This window comes from Ruditapes philippinarum, unplaced genomic scaffold (genome assembly GCF_026571515.1).
Source record: "Ruditapes philippinarum isolate M1 unplaced genomic scaffold, ASM2657151v2 ctg530_1_1_1_1, whole genome shotgun sequence".
NCBI classification, from domain to species: domain Eukaryota; kingdom Metazoa; phylum Mollusca; class Bivalvia; order Venerida; family Veneridae; genus Ruditapes; species Ruditapes philippinarum.
The window spans coordinates 182,158-200,789 of NW_026863984.1; the positions used below are offsets into that span (position 1 = coordinate 182,158).

Genomic DNA, 18,632 nt, shown 5'->3' on the forward strand with positions numbered 1-18,632 from the left:
AAGATCATAACGGGAAATAAATGCATGTTTGTGCCCGCAACTGCCATCTCTTATTGTCAGCTTAATATTAAGAGGTTAACTAGTTACGTAACTAGTTAACCTGATAATTAACTAGTTAATTAATAGGTTAACTAGTTACATAAATACCTAACTAGTTAACCTAATAATTAACTAGTTAATTATCAAGTTAACTAGTTACCTAACTAGTTAACTTGATAATTAACTAGTTAATTATTAGGTTAACTAGTTAGGTATAGGTAACTAGTTAACCTGATAATTAACTAGTTAATTATTAGGTTAACTAGTTAGGTATTTGCGTAACTAGTTAACCTGATAATTAACTAGTTAATTAAGAGGTTAACTAGTTAGGTATAGGTAACTAGTTAACCTATTAATTAACTAGTTAATTAAGATGTTAACTAGTTACGTAACTAGTTAACCTCTTAATTTTAAGATGATAATATAATAAAAGGATGGCAGTTGCAGGCACTAACATGCATTTATTTCCCGTTATGATCTTTTCTTTATTGAAAAAATTTACTAGTAACGTAACTAGTTAACCTCTTAATTAACTAGTTAATTATCAGGTTATCTGGTGGCAGAAATATGCCACCATAATTGTCGATCCGTGTATCCAATAAATAAATATAGCATTCCTAAATAGTACGATCATTACAATGTTAAGTTGTTAAATCGTAGGCAGTTGTCGTGGCCGAGTGGTTAAGGCGATGGACTAGAAATCCATTGGGATCTTCCCGCGCAGGTTCGAATCCTGCCGACAACGATTTTTTGCCTTATTGTTTTGCCGCCTTTAACAAGAGTAAAAAACCCATTTGTCAACAAGTTATACGAAGGATGTTTAGAAAAATTTAAGAAGTTAAATACATCGGAGCGATGTTTACTGACATTTATAAAATCTTTATGTAGCGTCTAACTAAAATAGCCTTTGACGCACGCGCATGTTTGTCCGGATAGACGTTTAAAGAAATGGTGAAATAAGCGCTACTTTATAAAGAAAGTTTATGCAAAAAAGATTGTCGGAAATTTTCGAATTTACGTATTCTCATTGAATGAAAATCTAAGTCAAAGACGTATCATTAAACAAACGCTTTTGAGAACAGTTTTTGTTTTTGTGAAATAGATTGTCCAGAAATTTCAAATTTATTCATTTTGATTGGTCAAAGATTAATTCATAATTGAACAAAAATAACAAACATGAACTTTGATTTATCAAAACATTTCAGGTTTCGTTACATTAATACTTGGAGAGTTTAAATTTATTATATTAGTTAAGTATGAATATGATGTTTCGTAACTAGTTAACCTCTTAATTAACTAAATAGTTATCAGGTTAACTAGTTACGTAACTAGTTAACCTCTTAATTAACTAGTAAGTTATCAGATTATCTGGTGGCAGAAATATGCCACCATATGAAATGTTAAACACATTTGTGTTTGAACGTATTGGCCAGTATAAAATATGGTTGCATATTTCTGCCACCAGATAACCTGATAACTAACTACTTAATTAAGAGGTTAACGTGATACATAACTAGTTAACCTGATAACTTACTAGTTAATTAAGAGATTAACTAGTTACGTAACTAGTTAACCTGATACCTAACTAGTTAATTAAGAGGTTAACTAGTTACGTAACTAGTTAACCTCTTAATTAAGTAGTAAGTTATATGGTTATCTGGTGGCAGAAATATGCCACCATAATAATACTTAGATTTTTGGCGATTTTTTTTTCTGTCATAAATGTTCTACTCATTCAACATAACTACAACTTAATTTTGGTATCTACTACATTAAATACTGCACCATTACTACTTTTCTTAAAGTGTTTGAGAATTATTTATTGTCCAATATAATTGCAGGATTTAAAATGAATCATAACACATTTGAGCCCTGTCGTGACAAAATCAACATAGTGCGTTTGCGACCAGCATGGATCCAGACCAGCCTGCGCATCCGTGCAGTCTGATCAGGATCCATGCTGTTCGCTATCAGTTTCGCTACTTGTAATGGGGTTTGTAAGCGAACAGCATGGATCCTGATCAGACTGCGCGGATGCGCAGGCTGGTCTGGATCCATGCTGGTCGCAAACGCACTATGTTGGTTTTGTCCTGACGTGGCTTAAATCTATTAAAAACAGATGAATTTTGTATTGTTTTTGCATTTCTATCAATATATTATCACACTTTGTATGATTATGTACTATGTAAAAGACAAAATGAAATTATATTCTGCAGACATTTTTACAAAAAATCTTACGATTTATCTTAAGTTTTTGACTTACGATAATCGTAAGTTAAATCTTAAGTCATTATCACAAAGCCACCCGGAAGTTAAACTTTTATCTTAAGATAAAAAATTCATTTACGATAAATCTAACGATAAAAACATCCCTAGCAACCAATTCACCGAATCAGACAAAGCGGTTTAAAAATGTCTAATTTACCAAATCAGATTGAATGTTACAAAATATTCATTTCACCAAATAAGACCGGGTGGAAAATAATGGAACACTCATTTCAACAAAAAAAGATCCATTTCTACAAATCAAAATGAATGACTGAAAAAATTTATTTCACCAAATCATACTAAGTAGTTACGGATACGGTATTTTGTTACATATTAATCTTTTTTTTATCATATATCCTCTTTGTTAACATCTGTTACCGTGTAGTAATTGTCGCCCACTTCAAACCACAGGGTTCAATTACCATCAGCGACTTTGGATTCGTAGATGTGAAAAAAACTATTCAGCTTGCTTATAACTTCGTTCTTTCAACATTTTAAGTTCCGTGTTAAAAATAAGAAGAAAAACTCCCAAAATATGATGTGCTTTCATCATTGCCTCCTTTTCTTTATGTATTCTGATATAAATCGTTTAACCATCTGAACTTTCGATAGGAGGACAAAACATATTAATTTTTGTATATCCTTTGTCAATACCTACTAACAAATTAAACTTTTGAATGAATGTGTTGCTATCCCGATATATGATATCATTCTATGGTACAAAAGTACAATGATATAATTTGGTGTATTTTCTAAAAAGAACCCGGATCTGAGTATCCAGTGCGATTTTTTAAACGAGACAATACACCCGGATATGAACAAGGTCAATGAGACGCTATAATACTATTTTATAAATAGAAATAGTCTTTTATCGCGTGCCGACAGCCAGACGAGCAGGGGATTTTGATGTATAAATTTACGACAACAAATGTTTATTAAAATATTACAAAAAAAATAAAAAAACAACAAAAACACAAAAAAATAACAAAAAAAACACAACAAAACAAACACAATGTTAAAGGTAGGTTAAAAAATTCAGCGGCTTATAAAACTAGCATTTAATCATTTAGGTTTTCGACTTCTATTGTATATACCCATACGACCAGTGCAGACGAGGATCAGCCGGCATATTCATGTCGCCTTATAAGGATTTGCTGTTTTTCCCTAAAAATTTAATCGTTTGCTCATTTGAATTCTGCAAAATGCATTCCTTAGTCATATTATGACATACTTGTTTCACTAAATGCCGAAATCGTTCTTTCTTATTACATGACGCAGCACTTACAGTTACAATTTCCAATAAAAGAAGGTTTCTTGTTATGTATAATTACATGTATATACCCGGAAAATTTAAGCCATATCTTTAAACTTTCTATTTTGTCGCCTATAGATACTTTTGATATATTATGACATCCTGAAATTTGATCAATTATAAGTTGTAAAAATTATTACTTAATGTATATGCCATTTTTTCACTCTCTTATTAATTATTTGCATACATACATTTTGTACCACAGAAAGAAAGTGAAAATGCTTTATACAGTTTAAAGCGGCACCGTAGAATTATACGGTACAAGAATAACTAAGAAAGTGTTTTGAATAGTAAGAAAATTGTCAAGGAAGAAAATAACCCGACAGCACTTATGGTCCTTATTACTGATTCAAAAAATGATAATTGAGCCGCGTCACGATAAAACAACATAGTGGGTTTGCGACCAGCATGGATCCAGACCAGCCTGCGCATCCGCGCAGTCTGATCAGGATCAATGCTGTTCGCTTACCAACTCTATTACAAGTGGAGGAACTGACAGCGAACAGCATGGATCCTGATCAGACTGCACGGATGCGCAGGCTGGTCTGGATCCATGCTGGTAGCAAACGCACTATGTTGGTTTTGTCGTGACGCGGCTCATATGAACCATGCTAACAGGGTTAAAAGGTCTAACTGATCATACACTTTTATAAGATTTGATATTCTTAAACCCTGTTCTTATAAGCATACGTGCAGCTTGAATTCTTGTGAAATTGAAGATGAGAGCGTGCACACTAGCGTGTTGTTTTTTAATTTCAGTTTAATCAAACCCGCAACATTTGGACTATCTGAAGAATTCCCCGTTCTCTTGTTTACACTTTTAACAATAGGTTTACATTATTAACAATAGGTTTAGGTTGATAACAATAAATTTACACCAATAACAATAGGTTTGCATTGACAACGATAAGTGTGCACTTATTACAACAAATTGACTTTTTTAACAACGAATTTACACTGACAATAGTAGGTTTACACAAAAAGAAAAAAAGTTAACACTCAAAAATAGGGTAACTAAAAATACGATATGTTTACACAAACTACTCTAGGTTTTGACTTATATTATTAGTTATAAAGATCGTTGATAGGTTATATTGCCCTATATAAACTGTTATATTGCAAATAGCCGTTTATATACGTCCATAGTACCTGTCAATCTTTATAACTAATTTATAATACAGCAAGCATCTTTTTTTAGATTTCTTCATAAATCGACAGCAGCCGTGTATATAAAACTATATAAACGTCACGATTATCCAATGAAAAATGACGTTACAAACGTGCAGTATTATAAGAATAACTGAACGCTTAAAACAAATATGTTTACATTAACCTAAAACAGTAAGTTTACACTAAAACAATAAGTTTCACTAAAACAATAAGTTAACACTTAACCAAAAAATATTCGAACTATAACAATAAGCTTTCAATTACTGTTACAGTAGGTTAACACTAATAAGTTCACGCTATAAATAGTAAGTTTACCTAAATAAAAAAGGTTACACTCATAACAATAAGTTAACACAAGCTGAAAACAATCCCTTGGTTATATATCATATTTACCCAACAATATGTACTTTTATAATTAAACAGTCTACCTATTTACACTGTGTACTTTAGCGCGGAGGAAGGTAGTCTAGTACTGGTGTAACGCTCCAGGAACGATGGTTAGGAAACTACCCGCCTATATGACTGAGGTGCTGTTGGGAAAAGGGCGTAAAATGAAACAAACAAACAAACACTGTGTACTTGTATTTCAACCCTTAATCTAATGGCGGCTACAATTTCTACCCGTGCGACCTGTAAAGTGCACACCCGTGGCGTCTGACCATGATCTTGAAAAAGAAACAAAATTACGGAACCGTATCAGGGCCTACAGTCGGTAAGATGTTTTGCGCTAAGTCAACTTATTTTTATTCGCATTGATAAGGTGTTTTTGCATTTCTCAATAAAATTAACTGACAAATATGAGAAGCTTTTAGACGTTGCAACTGCATTTTTCTCGATTTGCTTGAAGCTTTTGTCTCTTCGACAAAAATCCTGTCGTCACGACTTTGCTGAAATATTTAGTAAGACGCAAAGACGTTACTCGCAAATAGCTCACGTAATTCAACAAAACTTTCTTGCAATGATTAAAAACTTCTACGTACAATGTATTACGTATAATGTTTTATGTATTACGTATTAATCATAACGTCTTCATGGAATGTATTTGGTCAAAACGAGAAGAAACAAGTTGACATGACGTGAAACTTTTAGATAAGTGGAGGTCCTGATAAGCTTCCGTACAAAAATCATTAAAAGGAATATATACAGTTGTTCAATAACTAAAGATTGCACGCTTAGTGTTATAGATAACAAAAAATCAAGAATTTTCCAAATACATGTGTAATTAATTAGTATTTCTCGTGAAGTCATTCAAAAATATGGCAACGTTGTGAAGTCGTTTTTATGAGTACGAGAAGATGACACGCAATAATTTATGGTTTTATGAAAGCAAGACCTTAACACTGAGGCTGGTTTAAGGGGATGGGGGGGAGTACAGGGACGGTTGGGGAACAAGTCAAACAGGTTTTTTTTTTGCGTATACAACAGCATAATTCAATTTTGTTATTTATGAAGATTTGGCTTGCACTGTGTACAGTTTCGCCGTGTTTTGCAACAATTAAATTGTCTACTTTACAATATTCTCCACCATAGGTCATTTTACCCTTGACCTGCTGAACCAAAAGTGATCAGCTCTTGCCACCTGAATAGAGAGCCAGGCCAGCCTACACATATCCGTACTCTATGACCTAGCTCTATCCTGTTGGCAGCTCAATTTGCGCATTTTCATATCGAAATCCCTTAAACTTTGAATGGACTGTTCCAAATTCAAAGCTGGACCGATCCATTACATAAATATAGCAGGTTTTGGTTAAGTTGCACACGCTTATCGGTTGCTAAGAAAAGTTTTAAAATTTGTTAATATTTCAATAAATATGTAAACGATGATTTATGAGTGTTTCTTTCTTAACTATAAAATATGCATAACTTATGGGTAGACTAGATGTATATCAAATTACTATCTTAATGCAGCACGTTGCTGCATGGGTTGTGCACACAAATATTATATAAATATTGCAACAAAATGCATTTTTCATTTGGTGCAATATAACATTTTGGAGTATTTTCACGCTAGATGAAGGTCTGTAACGCAGATTATTATTATTATAATATATAATGTTTCAAACAAATGTATTTCATTTCTTAAAATTTTTATTTATTTATTTCTATAATATTATAACAATGCGAGAAACAATTTATATATCTTAAAATTATACCTTAAAAAGTGAATTCTTTTAGTGAAAGAAAAATTTCAAATGTTACAAACATTAAGTTTTCCTCTCTTTTTTAAGTTTGATATCTAAAATTATGTAATAAACCAGTAAATAAATAAATAAATAAATAAATAAATAAATAAATAAATAAATAAATAAATTAATAAATAAATTAATAAATAAATATATATATATATAAATAAATAAATACTCGTTAAAAAGTAATTCATTGATAAGCTATAGGTCTCCCCTTTATTTTAATTCTTTCAAATAAATATTCATTTTTAACAGGTCTTTTGTAAACGTGAATTTTTTGCCTAGAAACTTAATTAACTTTTACTATACTATGAAGGAATACATATTTAGGTGTCAACTACGGAAGCTTATCAGGGCCTCTACTTATCTGAAAGTTTCACGTCATGTCAACTTGTTTCTTCTCGTTTTGACCTTAAACATTCCATGAAGACGTTATGATTAATACGTAATACATAAAACATTCCATGAAGACGTTATGATTAATACGTAATACGTAGAAGTTTTTAATCATTTCAAAAAAACTTTGTTGAATTACGTGAGCTTTTTATCAATGCGAGTAACGTCTTTGCGTCTTACTAAATATTTCAGCAAAGTCGTGAAATCAAGAAGTTTCGATAGGATTTTTGTCGAAGAGATAAAAACTTCCAGCAAATCGAGAAAAATTCAGTTGCAATGCCTAAAAGCTTTTCTTCTTTATCAGTAAATTTTATTGAGAAATGCAAAAACATCTTATCATTGCGAATAAGAATAAGTTAACTTAGCGCAAAACATCTCGCCAACTGTAGGCCCTGATACGCTTCCGTAGTCAACGTTTAACGTTATGCTTAAATGAAACTCACAACTTTATTTAAATGTTCGACATACATAATATGATGAGGTGCAAAAGCACTTTTAAAAAGGGCATCGAATTATATCAACAAAAATGCCATAAAGGTCTACCCCATGGCTTTCCAGTAATATGAAAACTGGCTCTTCTAGTTATATGAAAATAACTAGATGAGTATTTTCCGACTTTAGAAAAGACTAGCATTTGTTTGATAATGTTTAAGATGCATTTAAAGCATGTTATAATAAGTGATTATAATCATATGCTAGAAACGCTCAATGTAAAGTAAATTGTCATACAAGTAGAAAAATTCCGGTAAGTTCAGGAGGTAGAGCGTTTGAACCGGGCAACCCGTGTTCGATTTGCGGACAGTGAAGATAATTTTCGTTGTGAATAAACACGAAATCCTCCCTTGTACCTCTGATATTGCATGTACAGAAGTTATCAGTTGCTTGCAAAATGGAAGGTACTAATTTCGGCAATGTTTTGCCAGCCTGGCCAGTCCTGAACGACGTGTGGCTGAACTGTGATTTTGTGAATTCAACCTGGCTTACTGATCCGGGGGCGCAGAGTGGGGGTGGGGCGAGGATATGGACTGGGTGCGAACTATCAACACTTAAACCATCATAAAATTGTAAAAAAAGTAGAATTTTGACTTCATTACAAAATAAATCACTTTACCTGAAATAATTGCCAAATAGGAAAAGCTATGTGAACAGCACTTATATTTACATTAATTTGCCCGTGTATACATATGTGATCATATCTTTAAATAAATCAGATTAGTTTAGCCACGCTGGGTCTCATATTTTATCGTTCCGGTATCTTTTCCTTTCAACGCATGAAGTACAAAATAAACCTGGAATGTTTTTGTACAATTTCGTATAAATTATGAATTAAAACTTATCAAATACGAACTGTCATGTCCAACAGTTACCCATTATCCGGTAATAGTTGAGTATGTTACATTAAAAGAAGATTTTTATTCGTTTTATATTCCGAAATTCTCAAGTGTTAACTTCCTATTATACACCCATACATACGGATATGATAAATACAAAAAGAAATATATTATGAAAATGATTATGCAAAAATTTATTTAAGATAGCTATCATTTTACATATCCCCAAATTTCAAAGCAAAAACTTCTTTATCTTTTAACATATTCAAAATTCTAACATTTATCTAAACTTCCGCATATGCGGACAGTAAAGGCAACGTGCTATAATTTTCCCCATTCTTTTTTTTTCAATTTTGGGAATCCTGTAGCAGCTCAATGATCATATAGCTAAACCATCTTTTTAACAAATTATTTGCGCGAATTACTTCGTGTTTTATGACGTCTCATTTTCTTATTTTTTAAACGAAACTTAAAGGTAAAATAAAAAATGCCCAAAATACTATTACATAGGTGAAAGAAAATGGCAAGTCATGTACACACGGCTCCGAACAGAATGTAGCTCTTTAAACCATCACTTATTCAGAAAAAATATGTCCCCCTCACCAAATTGTCAATGTGGACTCCTGGAAAGTACCCCCCCCCCCACACACACACACACTTCTTCTTTGACTTTGAATGTCACTTCTATAATGATATCAGACTCAGACTATTTGATGCTGTTTCTAACATCTGTACTATAACACTTTATACCTTACTAAACGGAGACCAGAATCTTAGCCATGATATAAATTCTAAAATTGTACAAGCAGTTCATGTATATATATACGTGAAAGTAACCGATTTCCATGAGCTAAGATTCACAAAATAATCTGCCACCTTGACCTATACGAATGAATCTTCTTTACCTTCTTTCTAATTCTATTCAATTATTTATATTCTTTCAAAAAAGATCTTTTGAACAAAAGATAAAATCTTCGATATTCTTTTCGTTTTAAATATGTTAAGAATTAACTTCATTGTTTCAAACAATACTTCAAACACTGTCAAAATTTAACTGCATTGTACAAATATGTAGGAGAAGACCTTTTTAAGACTTATAGCTTTCGGCTCTAATCCTTTTTCATTCGTGTATCCACTTATTGTAAATATATTAACAACATAATGTATCTTCTTTTGAAATAAACTATGTTCAAACTTATATTTTATTGTAATATTATAATGCACATGTTTGGCCTCCCTAGAGAAACAAAATTTCATTTTTCATTTTTATTTCTGAGGCTTAAAATACCTGTTATGTATTTGATTTGTGTTTGACTTAAGTCACTTGTTCTGTTTCAGTTGAAGATTACCATTTATTTATATTCTCAGATACTTTAGTAAACTTAGCTACGTCCTGTTTTATAACAAGTCGAATACCCTGCATTCATTTCAGAAATGCGTCTACCAATCCTATTCTTCGCCATTTATGGCTTAGTTACTTCAGTGTACAGTTTTCCGAATTCACAACAACACAGATATTTGCCAGACATAGACCTGAAACGTGTTCTAGAGATCCTTCAAGAAATAAAAGAAGCGGGCGAGACGGGCAATGATGACGAACAATCACAGAGAGGTAACCTCAGAGAAGCGGGTGAAGATGGTGATAATGGTCCCGATCCGTACATTAAAAAAGAGATAGAGTATCTAAATCTTGCCAGGCGTATTGCTGATCAATATATTGCCGAACAGAGACGTGAACATGAAGGTGACGAGATAAAAAAAATCTTTTTTTCTTTATAATCGCTTTATCTACTTCTTTGTTCCTAAATTAACGCTGTATCTTTATCAACTAATGTCAGTTTGCAATATGAGGTAATTAAGCTTTGAAATCAATAAGCAAAATTAAATATTGATATTTCATTGCATGAAGACTTGCTCAACTGAATATCATAAATCAGTCTGTCGAATTTTAAGATGAAAGTGTAATTTGGTCAGCCAACAGTATGGACTTGGCTAAAAGGGACTCCACTGAGGGTGCGTTTATTTTAACATGACGGGAATGATGTTTCCGAGATTTGTGTACCACTTAATTAAGACCTTACGTAACAATTATAACTTGTGTGCACTTTTTTTAGCTCATTCCCTTATCCTGTTCTTTCCAGAATAATCATGTTATTGTGAAAGGAAATAATGAAAAGCGTTGCATTGATTTTCTCTCAAATTCAGCCAATAATTGCATATAACTTTATATATAATCGATTTTCAATTAAATTCTGAGTATTTATTTATTTGTTATCATTCGCATTTGTTTCCATTGCTTCACTTGATATTTGTAAGATTTTCAAAATTTTATGTTTTTATGCCTCTAGATCTCAATGGAGTTTGTGGCACCGATATATGTCGTATTTGCCGCTACATGTCTCACCATTGTCGCTTTATGTCGCAACCACCGCCGCTTTTGCGAGATTAAGCGGCGGTTGCGACATTAAGCGGCAATAGTGCGACATCTTGCGGCAAGTTCGACATTAAGCGGTGTTGCGACATAATAACTACGCCACCGAGTTCCTTTAAACTGCACACACGTGAAAGCTGTCCTTTTGTCATCTACTGGTGACAAAGGCTAATCTTTTTTTTTATTCCAGCAGTGTCAGGGTTAATATACACACATTATGTAGGATCAACTTTTAATTGAGAAAATACAAAATTGTGAAATTAATCGACATGCTAAATTTCGAAGCGGTTGAGGGATTAAAATGATTTTCATAAATGTTTATAAAAACATCCATCATCCATTAACTGATTTTGCTGCGTTTAAAATTCAATTATCTGTAACATTATGACAAGAATTCTTTCATATCCTGCTAATGCATTTAATCAACGTAAATACCTTTATAAAGATGTGTGATAATGATTATACAGGTATTTATGAGATATACTCGTATATGTTTCAAAGTATAGCTGTATAAACCTGTTTAAGGTTCAATATATATATTTATGAGATATACATTTATGTCCTAAACATCTCAACGAGCATATAATCAAGTTATCTCCTACTTATTACGGCTATGTAACACCGCACTTTAGGGTCAAACGCACATTGGGGTCCGACCCAAAAGTGCGTTACGTACTTTGGGGTCCAATATTATGATTATGTTTTTATATTGTGTTATTATGTGGAATGTTACCCGAGATTAACAACAATATGAAAATGTCTGTAGTGAGACAACAATCTAGCTTTGATATCTAGACATTTAAGATACGCATTATATTCAAATCTATTTTCTAACATTAAAGAGCGTTTTTGTCGCTATGTATTCACTTTAAAGAAATTTAATTACTTAAAAACCCGGATACATTGCACAACTGACAAACTATTTAACAGTTACAATGAAACTGCACGCAAGGATACAAAACATATCATTAATATATTTTCTTAAAATCTTTTCAGTCTTACTTTTAAAGAATGTTGTAGCATATTATGTTACAAAAACCGCTCCCGAGCAATGAGCTTAATTACAATGTATCTCCAATTTTTCCTTATACAGCCGTATCTAAAGAATAAGTTGTTATTTAGGATTTGAGTGCACTGTTGCAGAATACTGCACGGTTTGAGTTCAAATGCGCAGGAATATAATAACGAAGGCAGAAAGTTACAAAGCCTTGAACGAAAAAAAAACCGAGCATTATTATACTACAATGCAAGGGAAATTAATATCTATTTCTTTTCTAACATGCTAACAAAAAAGAGATATGGTAAAAATACGCTAAACTACATTGAGCGGAGAAGTAATTGAAGTAATTTTCTGATGTCATTTGGTTTATTGACGTCATATTTGAAGTTGTATGTAAGCATTCGTTTTTTTGTGCGTAATAAATTACTTGACAGTCCTGTTTAAGTAATAGTTATAGTATAGCGACGAAACTGTTATGTTGAAATACGACATCGAGGGTTTTCGCTACAGAAAAAGTTCGAGGCCGTAAAATGTTCTCGGCCTTACGGAAAACTCTAGATATCGCTCCAGGCCATGATCTTTCTACATAACCAGTCGAGTTAGATATATTATGACTGTTTTATCGCATGATAAACAGAAATGAGAGTTTTGCTAAGACATAAACTTTGAATTTGTATTTTGCTTCCCTTAATAGAATAAATACCCCACTCGAAACCCCCGTTACTTTTATGGTACATGTCAATTACTGATTTTTGTTTTTCTTATTGTAAACACAGTGCATAAGAGCCAATCAATAGTTTGTAAGTAATTGTGATGCGCTAGTATTATCCCAACTGGCGTTTGATCAGCATTGAGGATTTGTTTTAATGACATGTCAAAAGATGGATTTTAAGATTGATTTCCATAAATAGAGAATATTTGTTTAGTTCCGTGTAAGATCGGAATATATTTCACCGAGTGAGCACCAAAAGGTATATTTCACGAGTGGCACAGCCACGAGTGAAATATGAACTTTTGGTGTTCACAAGGTGAAATATATTTCAATCTTACACTAAACTAAACAAATTTTCTTTTTATTACATGCAAAGAAACGTTTAAAAAAGACATTAAAGCTAATACTGAATGAAAAGCGCGCCAAATAATAATACAACGTGACGTCATTTACGACGTCACGTCATTAAGTTGGTACCCAGTACTGTGCACGCTGGTATTTCACTGAAACAACGTAAGGGGCTTAAATTCAAAACAGTGAAATTATCAAAGTGGTAATTTCACTGTTTCAAACAGTGAAATTACCAGTTTTATATCACTGATATATTTCTATAAACCACCGAAAAGCATGTAATAAAAGCGATTATTTTTATTTTCTTGGGGACTTGAAACGGATAATATTGCAAGTATTGCTACTCATGAAAAAATTATAGTGGAAGTGCCTCTTATATAGCTAGCACCAAATTACATTTAGGAAAAATGATACGAAGATTTATAAACGAGTACGTTCATGTACCAGACAAAACTTTTTCTAAACTAAAAGCCATAACCCCAGTACCATATTACCTATCCCCAATCTGAATAAATGCGGGTTTCCTTTCAGCCTAAATGTTGGTACAGTTCAATGATCCGTGTGTTTTTTGTCTACGGTCATAGTTATACATAAACCAAGATAACTGTGCTTTATTTGAAATATCGTACCCTTTTTCTAAAGAAGCGTACGTTATCTGAGATATCGTACTGTGCGTTATTGTCAATAAAACATGTAACTGGCGTATAACAGTTGATGAATATCAAAGAATTTATATTATATATATCTGTACTGTATAAGTATATCTTATTTTTCATTTTTATTTGTAAATGAAATACATGCATTTTATTCATGCAAAAGTGATCTCGAACATGATATAACGTATATTAGACTTGACTTGATCAAATTATTAATTTATTCTTGATTCATTTTTTTCAGATTCTGACCATACTGGTTCGAGGTCTACAAATGATGCTTTACGGGCATTTAACCGACCTAGCAAAAGAACGCGGATGCTTGCGGAGCAAAATGAAAGAGAATATGCAGAGCGCGTGGCACTACATTTTCTGTAAGTGCAATACTACAAATTGTAAATCAAAGTTATACTATAACAAAGGAAAATGATATTCTTTATGGGAATTGATTTTATATGTAAAATGACATTGTTATATTAATTTAGAGGATTTCCTTCGATGGTTTCTATGAGTTTGTGTTTGTAGGGAGTCCATATTATAACTTTACATGTGACCAGTAAGTAATTTTCACATTGAACAAAATGTAAAAAGATATATGCTTATAAAACATGCTTTTCTTTACAAGGCAATCCAAGGACCATAGCTTATAATTTTTGGAGAAAAGTCAAGATTGTATAAATAGTTGTTTATCATTTAATATCGTCTCAACACTTAACTGAATATTTCATTTAGGAATTAGAAGATTTTGATCCTCTAACTACAATTTTACCTCATTCTTTTATAGTACTGGGGCTTCGGACAATCTACGGAGCCTTGCAGATATAGACCTAACCGCCTTTAAAGCTGCAAAAGATCCTACGTGCAATCAAGTTGTTGATTGTTCAAAGGAAAGTAACTTTGTTGATGGTAAAGAATTTAGAACCATTGACGGGTCATGTAACAACAAGGAACACTTCTCTTGGGGTTTCGCAGGGGCCCAGCATATAAGGCTACCTGAAAATAACGCATATCAAGACGGTATGTACTTTTCATTGTTTGTAGGTTTGTTTGTCTGTTTGTTTACGCAATTTGAAGCATATTTGTGTATGTCTTGGAGGTTGGTCCACCTGACAGGCAATTCTGGATAATTTACCAGTAATTACTAAATCGTTCCGGTCCATATGCTAATGTCACGTGTTTCTGCCATGAAAGACAATTGAACATAAGACCCATGGTCCGAGATCTTATAACACGCGGACAATTTGCCTTGAGATGTACCTTAAAAATAGAAAAGAAGTATTTCAAATGTTAAATACCTGTCTTCAGATTTGATGTGTATTATTTATTAGGTACCAGGTAATGTATTGTTTAGTTTCTTTTAGTACTTTTTATAATTATATAATTTTTAATTTGATTTAACCACTCTTATTGTTGTATTAAAGCATTTGATTAAAATAAATATTTTATTCATAAATACTATTGTGGCTAGTTTGTGCCATGTCGTATTTTTGCTCAGCGGGCGCCAGAGAAAAACAGGAAAATGCGTTTATACCTAGTATGTGTTTCATTTCAGGTAAATCTAAAATTCGAAGAAATATTTTATCAATAAATACTATGGTGGCTAATTTGTACCATGTCGTACTTTTGCTCGGCGGGGCGCAAGAAAAAAAAACAGGACAATAGCGTTTCCTTACATGTGTTTCAATTTCAGGTAAATCTAAAATTCGATCAAAAAGCGTTAAAGGCGGGAATTTACCGTCTGCTCGTAGAGTGAGTAACGCTGTTCACAGTACACCAACACCGAAAGGGGACAACACTCATGATATTTCGATAGCTTTATTTTACTTCTTGCAGTTCATTGATCATGACCTTGCCAAAACCCCAGAAGGTAAGAAAACATGTGTACACGCTAAATATCTAAAATGGACCTGCCCGTGTTTTGATCTTGACAAAACCATTCATCATTTGAGGGGAAAATTTCAGAATAAATACTGATTGAATAGTGAACAGTGCAGACCACTATGATCTTGGTCTGCCCTGGTTGCAAAAGGTAAAATGTATTGAGATTTCATTTAACAGTTTAACATTTTCCTGAAACCGTTTCTTTAAAAATACATTTCTTCTGTCAACTCATGCCAGACCCTTAATATCTATATTTTCTTTAAAGGTCAATAATGTCTCAGAAATGCTCTGATTTTTATTTCTCTAAAACTTTTTTAATTTTGTTGTACTTTTATAGTACCAAATATATACTCATTGGCTTATTATCTGAACCATTGTTTTTCATCTGTCTCATTTTGTCAATAAGTACAATAATTGTGAATTAGTATGTTGTATGAAAGTCAAACTACTACTTTGTTTACATTTTGCTACTTTAACGACAAGTTAGTTCACATTTATCACTTCTTTCTTCAAGTTACAAGTATCTAACATAATAGTGATACATAATTATTATAATAAAGTTCATGTTTTCCCTTTCTAAAGAAGTAAAGACAAATATGAGCCGTGTCATGACAAAACCAACATAATGGGTTTGCGACCAGCATGGATCCAGACCAGCCTGCGCATCCGCGCAGTCTGATCAGGATCCATGCTGTTCGCTTACCAACTCTATTACAAGTGGAGAAACTGACAGCGAACAGCATGGATCCTGATCAGACTGCGCGGATGCGCAGGCTGGTCTGGATCCATGCTGGTCGCAAACCCATTATGTTGGTTTTGTCATGACACGGCTCAAATTTGTTTCTGAGGCATTATGTGCCTTTAAAGTTGTCCTTTAAAATTCTTTTTCATTTACGTTTTTCAGGACATGTACGGAATAGGAAAGAGTGTTGCAAGAAGCCTGACAAGACTAGGTAAGTTTACAAATTTTATATATAAAATAATTATTCAATAAAATTATTATAAAAATCAAATTGCAAATAAAATGATAAAAGATTTTCGTATTTTCGTGTTTTCGCCTGTGCCTTGATAAGCAAAAATACATGGCACAAATCAGTCACCTAAATGTTCCCACATTATCGTAAATTTTAATAAAATTTTTTTTTTTTTCCCTTTTTTTCTTTTTTTAAATATAGGAAATAAAAAATTTTTGGCAATTAAGCTTGTTTAAAAAGGCTAAATAAACCAAATACATAAATTTTTATAATCAAACTTTTTGAAAATTTAAAAAAGAAAAACCCGGGTTTAAAAAAGCCCTTTTAAAACCTGCAAAAATTTTTTATAACTAATAAGTAACCTGTTTAATATCATTATAACGAAAAAATCCCGGGAAACCCATTTTAATTGTAAGAAATCCCAAAAATTTTTCCCATTTTTTTGGATCATATTAACTTCCTTTTTTGCCTCATAAAACAAAATTATATTGGTTTTTAAATCGTTTCGGGGGGAAATTATATTTATGTTCTTTTTCCTCGTTTTCCCAGGTTGGCTGAATTAGGTAAATTTTTCAAAAGATTGTCTTTTTTCTTTGGGTTTCATTTTAAAAACTCAAATAATACTTTGTAAAAATGGGAAAATATTTGGGGAAAAAAAGAAAGAAAAACCCGTGGGCCGTAAATTTTTGGCCCTCCCAAAAAATGTTCTTTTATAAGTATCATTTATCATTTTTCTATAGTTATATTTTTTTTTTAAGCATATTTTTTGGGTCATTTTGAAAAAAGGTTTTTTTTTCCGCTTGAAAAATCAGTTTGGGGCAAAACCCGTCATGTTTAAATTTGTGTCGGTTAATGCAATAAAAGGGTAAGGGTTTAATCCATAAAATTTTTTATACTTTTTAAAAAAAATTTTGGGCCCCCCCGGTTCCCTTTTTGAAGACCCAAGGGAAAAATTTTTTCGCACAAAATTATTGTTTGGGGGCCCGGCAGGGTTTCACATTTTTTTCAAGGGTGACGTAAAAATTTTAAATTTAAATTTGTAGAAAATCAAAATTTTTTTAAATTATTATTTAAAACCCGTTTTTTTTAAAAAGAAAAATCTTTTTCTATTAAATGGTCTTTTTAAAGGGGGCCAACAATATATCGGTAGTGTAACAAAGCAATTTTAGAAGAAAAAAATACCTTATAGGTACCAGGATTCCAATTTTTCTAATTTTCACAAGTTCATTAAGGTCAAATTTCAGAGTCATGCTAAAGTAAACTATATATCAAGTGCTAAATATCATCTCTAAACGCTGATAATTACACCGATGACCTGGCTCAAATAGATCAATTGAAATCTCGAACTTTTGACAACTTGAATAATATTGTTCTAATCGGCCTAGCTGGAGATTCGCAATCATCAGTAACCCTGGCTGACATCGAATCATTTTTTTTTCATTTTAGACGCCGTTTACTTAATTAATAGGTTTCATGTGTACCAAACGACTATTTCTACATAGTTTTTATTCAAAATTAATTTTACTCGGTCTCTCAATAAACATTCGTTGGTTATACAATGCGACACTGTAACTAGTAGTTTCACATGACCCTAAAATTTGGATAAAGCCCCGTAAATTCTTTTGCTGTTTCTTCAGGGTTTAAATGTGTTTTTGAAAAATAGTAAGGGATGATATAAATTTCTAAAGGGTTTTTTATTTTTGGGGAAACATTGTAAAATTTAAGAAAAAAAGGGGGAGTGTAGGCCCGGGGGCCCGGGTTTGGTTTAAGGGTTTCGTTGACTTAAAAAACACTTGCCCCCACCGCTGGGGTTTTTGGGAACCCATAGGGAGTTTGGTTTTTTCATGTGCTAATTTACAAAAACGCCCAAAGGGTTTTACAATGGCCTTTCGTCCGGGCCAAAAATTCCAAAGGGGTTTTCCCACCTT

At 32.4% G+C, this 18,632-nt stretch overlaps 1 protein-coding gene and 1 non-coding gene across 3 annotated transcripts; both read left to right on the forward strand.

Moving 5' to 3' along the window:
* The first annotated feature begins 702 nt into the window (after positions 1-702).
* Positions 703-784, forward strand: Trnas-aga (transfer RNA serine (anticodon AGA)). The gene has a single exon. It is a non-coding gene; the product is annotated as a tRNA-Ser (tRNA).
* Positions 785-6,651: 5,867 nt separating this feature from the next.
* Positions 6,652-16,713, forward strand: LOC132724016 (myeloperoxidase-like). Of its 2 annotated transcripts, XM_060708826.1 has the most exons (6): positions 6,653-6,806; positions 10,135-10,446; positions 14,094-14,223; positions 14,634-14,866; positions 15,540-15,716; positions 16,635-16,713. In XM_060708826.1, the coding sequence occupies exons 2-6, from the start codon at positions 10,137-10,139 to the stop codon at positions 16,685-16,687; spliced, it is 903 nt and encodes a 300-aa protein (XP_060564809.1). In that variant the 5' UTR covers positions 6,653-6,806; positions 10,135-10,136; the 3' UTR covers positions 16,688-16,713. The 2 variants fall into 2 exon arrangements, with proteins under 2 accessions (XP_060564810.1, XP_060564809.1); XM_060708827.1 differs by lacking the exons at positions 15,540-15,716; positions 16,635-16,713 and adding an exon at positions 15,402-15,526 and having other exon boundaries at positions 6,652-6,806.
* The last annotated feature ends 1,919 nt before the right edge of the window (positions 16,714-18,632 follow it).